The sequence below is a fragment of the Etheostoma spectabile genome, chromosome 8, assembly GCF_008692095.1.
Source record: "Etheostoma spectabile isolate EspeVRDwgs_2016 chromosome 8, UIUC_Espe_1.0, whole genome shotgun sequence".
In the NCBI taxonomy this organism is placed as follows: domain Eukaryota; kingdom Metazoa; phylum Chordata; class Actinopteri; order Perciformes; family Percidae; genus Etheostoma; species Etheostoma spectabile.
This window is the reverse complement of record NC_045740.1, coordinates 14,006,630-14,011,625: the sequence shown is the minus strand read 5'-3', so window position 1 is coordinate 14,011,625 and position 4,996 is coordinate 14,006,630. Positions and strand designations below refer to the sequence as shown.

At 40.6% G+C, this 4,996-nt stretch overlaps 1 protein-coding gene across 2 annotated transcripts in view; it reads left to right on the top strand.

Moving 5' to 3' along the window:
• The window catches only part of psma4 (proteasome 20S subunit alpha 4), a 7,607-nt gene extending 7,174 nt beyond the window's left edge, over positions 1–433 (top strand). For both annotated transcript variants that reach the window (XM_032523990.1, XM_032523991.1), the window contains exon 9: positions 162–433. In XM_032523990.1, coding sequence (XP_032379881.1) covers positions 162–316 — 155 coding nt within the window. In that variant the 3' untranslated portion in view covers positions 317–433. The remainder of the gene's footprint in view (positions 1–161) is intronic.
• The last annotated feature ends 4,563 nt before the right edge of the window (positions 434–4,996 follow it).

Below are 4,996 nucleotides of genomic sequence, written 5' to 3'. Positions count from 1 at the left end.
CAGAATAAATCTCCATGGTAACTTAGGTGCCTATGCTTTTGTGAAACAGAGTCCAGGCTAAATTGAGCCAGGATAACTGGGAAATCCCGGTTTAATCCCTTATCTTGGTTTTGTGAAATAGCCCTCTGGTCCCTTACCGTCTGTGTTTTTGGTTGTTTCAGTGGAGATCGCCACTCTGACCCGAGAGAACGGAAAGACCTGCATCAAAGTACTGAAGGTGAAGGAAGTGGATGAGCTGATCAAGAAGCACGAAGCAGAGGAGGCCAAAGCTGAGAAGGACAAAAAAGAGAAGGAGCAGAAAGAGAAGGACAAGTAATCTCTCTGCCCAGTGTGCGTGTGCGTGTGCGTGTGCGTGTGCGTGTGCGTGTGCGTGTGGCGGGTGTGTGTGTGTGTTGTGGTGTGTGTGTGTGTGTGTGTGTGTGTTGTGTTGTGTGTGTTGTGTGTGTGTGTGTGTGTGTGTGTGTGTGTGTGTGTGTGTGTGTGTGTGGTGGTGGTTGTGTGTGTGTGGTGTGTGTTGTGTGTGTGTGTGTGTGTGTGTGTGTGTGGGTGTGTGTGTGTGGTGTGTGGGTGTGTGTGTGTGTGTGTGTGTGTGTGTGTGTGTGTGTTGTTTTCAGGTATGTTGTGTTTTCTGTTTCTTAAATTAATCCCCGATGGTGAAATATTAACTTGTTTTGTAATTTTCTTAATCGGTTTCAGATGAACTCATGTACATGCTCAGTTTTTAGCATTGTGGCTGAAACATGTTTTAAAATGTTCTACCTTATTCATGGTCAAAATACATATTATTACTTTTTAAATGGGAAGTGATTGAACCACAGCTGGGCAAGAACAAAACAGTGTTAAACCACTTCAAAAAGGTTAAAAAAAATAACTTCTCTTCCATGACTTACATGGATTTACAGTAAAGATCAACATGGGATTAGAGCTAAATTTCTCTTCTAGGACTGAGCAGATGGTCTTAATGTATTCTGCATGAATTGTGTAACGCATACTTAAACTGTTATGAAATAGGAGACCACGATTACACAATAATAAAAGTGTTCATATGTTTCTTTTGGTGTGCTGGGTGTTTTCCAGCCTTGTTGTAAAAGCAGGAAGTTTCTTTTAACTTCTCGGGTGTTATACTGTATTTATATAGCGCTTTTCCAACAACAACTGCTCAAAGCGCTTTTACATCTACAGGAAACATTCACCATTCACACACATTCATACACTGTGGCCGAGGCTGCCGTACAAGGTGCCACCTGCTCATCAGATAAACATTCATACACATTCACACTCCGATGCGCAGCACCAGGGGCAACTCGGGGTTCAGCGTCTTGCCCAAGGACACTTCGACATGGGACTGCAGGGCCAGGGATCGAACCACCAACCTTCCGATTGGCAGGCAACCGCTCTACCACTGGGACACAGCCGCCCTACGGCCGGGTGTTGGGTCCGGGTAATGAGTAGAGTCAATGTCAGCGCACATTATGATCTTATAGCAACATCATACTAAGAAGCAGCTGCTCACAAAGTTCATATCCACTGAAGGTGTTGAACCAGGAAGTATTCAGACCCCTTAACTTTACTTTGTGTTAACCCTCATGTTGTCCTTGGAACAAATTGACCCGTTTTCCTATATCAATGTTCTTTTCAACTACCCAATTGTAATTACCCAAAATAACAGGATTGATTTCACACAAGTACAAATCTCTACTTTCATTAATTAATTATAGCATTTGAAAAAAAACAATTGAAGTGGTTTTGAAATAGTATTGAGTAAAAGTGAGATGTAACATATAGTTAGTCTAAATATAAAAATGTAGTCTTAATAATCAGAACTTCTGCTTTTCTAACTCATGCATTATCTATAATTTCCTTTAAATGAGTTTCATTGACCATAAAAGCTAAAGTTGGTGTTATGTAGTGTTGAAAATGTCAAAAAAAGTACAAACCTTGAAAAAAAGTGTAAAAAAAAAGGGACAAAAACATAAGAAAAAGTTAAAAATATCAATTAAAAAGCGTCAAAAGTGTTGATTATTTTTTGGGAAGACAACTCAAGGGTTAAAACAGGATTTTAGAATTTTTTGCAAACTTATTAAAAACCCTGAAATATCACATTGACATAAGTATTCAGACCTTTGACTCAGAAGCTCATTTAGTGGAAGCACCTTCTGGCAGCGACAACTGCCTCGGCTCTTCTTGGCTTTGACGCTACAAGCTGGATTTGGGAAATTTCTGGCCTTTTTCTCTGCAGATCCTCTTGAGCTCCATCGGGGCAGGAGGGGGGGCTGGGCTGTTGGTGGACAGCCATTTTCGGTTCGTTGTGAGACCTTGTCCAGACCGGTGTGTCCTTTTTCCAAATCATGTCCAATCAATTAAATTTACCACAGGTGGACTCCGATCAAGGTGTAGAAACGTCTCAAAGATGATCAACAGTAACTGGATGCACCTGAGCTACATTTCATGTGTCACACCGAAGGGTCTGAATAGTTCCTGTCAGTGTGACATTTAAGTTATTTTCAGTCAACTTTCAAAAAATTAAAAAATAAACAAAAATCTGCAACATTAAAAATGTGATGGGGCCTGAATGCACTGTGGATGTTCTACCATTGAAAAGCTCCTGAACAGCTGCTAAATATGGTGTGATCATTTTGTTATCTGCTGTTTTTGAGTAAAAAAACAGCAGATTACAAAATTATGTCATCTCATTAGCGCGGAATAAAGAATAAATATCTCCATCTGCTCTCATCTGCTCTTGCTGCATGTCTCTCCCCCTCTCTCTCCCCCTTTCACATCTTCAGCTATCCTCTCTGTCTAATAAAGGGATAAAACCCTGAAAAAATAACTTAAAAAAGAGGGATACGTTCCCAACCAGCAGAACAAATGGCCACTAAATAGACGTGGTGAGATTATTTGGTCAGCAGTGGTTATATTTGGACACTAATGGATGAGAATCACAGGAAAGTAGGTTTTCATTAAAGTATGTTACATTTGGTTTGATCTTCAGTGAAGTCTGTGTCAGAGGGAGTCTCTTTAGAGCGGATTAGCTATCGACAAGCTGCTTTTAACTCTGCTATCCGGATTCTGGAAACTGAGAGGTGAGGACATGCCTAGGCAGTTTCTGAGAACTGCTTTGCTGTGAGAGTGGAGCTTATCAGCCTCAATCTGAGGTGAGTTTATATCAAATCAACGTAAGATTAGGGCCAGCAGGGGACTATCTGCCCTCTTCGGGGGATGAGTGACAGTTTGATTGCCTGACTTGAGAATTTCATTGCGCTGTTGTGGCACAGCAGAGGGGCCTTCTGACAAAAAGATGGATTCATCTTACAGAGGGGCGCAGAGACACATTTTATGGGTGAGAACTGTAGCATCCCTAGTAGTCAAATATCAACATCTTAAAGGAATGTCCTAGACCAGGGGTCTTTTTTAAGCCAAGGACCCCTTATCTGAAAGAGAGATGGATCAGGGACCCCCTACTGCATATATTGTATTGAATTAAGTTGCATATTAAACTGGGCTAACAATAGATTGTAAAGCCTTTTAGCATAGAATACTAAGTTATTAAAATAGCCTAATAATTGTAGGCTTGATTTTATAAGTCATGTTTTAATGTTAAACATAAATGTGGCACACATCCGTGGATGGCCTCAGTGACTACCTTACCTATAGGCCAGGGAGCAGTGGGGATTTATATTTGCTAATAATATGTTGCATTCATTTTAAGACTTTTTACATTTTTGAAATAACTTTAAAAAAATTAACGATTTGGAGGTCCCCCTGCATTGACTCCGAGGACCCCCGAAAGGTCCCGGACCCCCTGTTAAAGATCCCTGTTAAGTTGTGGCTTTTGAGTTTTTGTCTTCTTTTATTGGTAATGGCACGGTCCCAAACTGATACGTTACTTTAGAAAGGAGAATATTGTAGAAAAACACAACAAAGAAAATGAAAAAACAAGGAAACAAAAACCGTTTTTGACTACTAGTAGCTACGGAGCACTGTTTTTACGAGTGGCTCCCCGTTTTGTTTGGATTCTGCCAGCAAGTAAACATTGGTTTAAACAATGTAGGTTTTAAAATGTTGACAATCCACTTTACAAATGTGTTATTTGAGAATAAATGCATTCCACATGTTTGTTACACAAGTTGCTCTTTGGTCAGAAACAGTAAACATACATGATGACTCAACAAGGCACATTCCAATGGGTTTTATATCATGTTGTGCATTGTGCCTGTTGGAGTGTTTTCTGTAATGTTGTGCTTCGTGAAATGTTTTTCATGCTTTTTAATGGGTTTCAGCCAATACTCTTGCAGGTCAACGTCCTTTAACAGATACCAAGGGAATTTTCTCCTCCAGGAGGGGAAAACAAAAGGTTTAAAAGCAGGTTGCTGCTGTATTAGAGACACCGATATAGCACAGCTGAGCCCATCCTGGCCTGGACACTGCAAATAGATCTCTAGATCAACTGACTTGGGAGGTTGTTGCAGTCTTTGGAGAGAAACCAGCAGGGAGCTGTAATGTGCGGCGAGCTGAGCTGGTTGGAGATTAGCGCCTGAGTCAGCGATCGGCTAAAACACAGCTTCCCACAGCAAGTGTTCATGAAGATAAAAAAAACAACTTTCGCTTCTTCAAACTGGGCCTCATCGTTGCTGCTCTACTTCAATGTTTTATCTCATTTTATCTCATATCAGTCTTAATGTGGCTGCCATGGTGTTGTGCCTGACTAATTGCAGTTATTTTAAGGCCTCCAGTGTGGCGTCTCAGTTTTAAAAACCTTGGCTTGCTTCCTCTGTTGTTCCATCTGCATGTCTGCTAACACTTACTGTCTTGAAAAACAGAGTTAGTTTACAAAGTTCCACACAGCAAGAAAACATGTGACAACTGTACACAGCAGAAAACACCTTTTGATATAACAACCTTTATTGTTTTCGCCCCCAAAGACAAAAAAATCCAAAGTATACAAGTGTGGATTGTCATTGAATGGTTTATAACTATGTCACTGAGAACAAAAGAA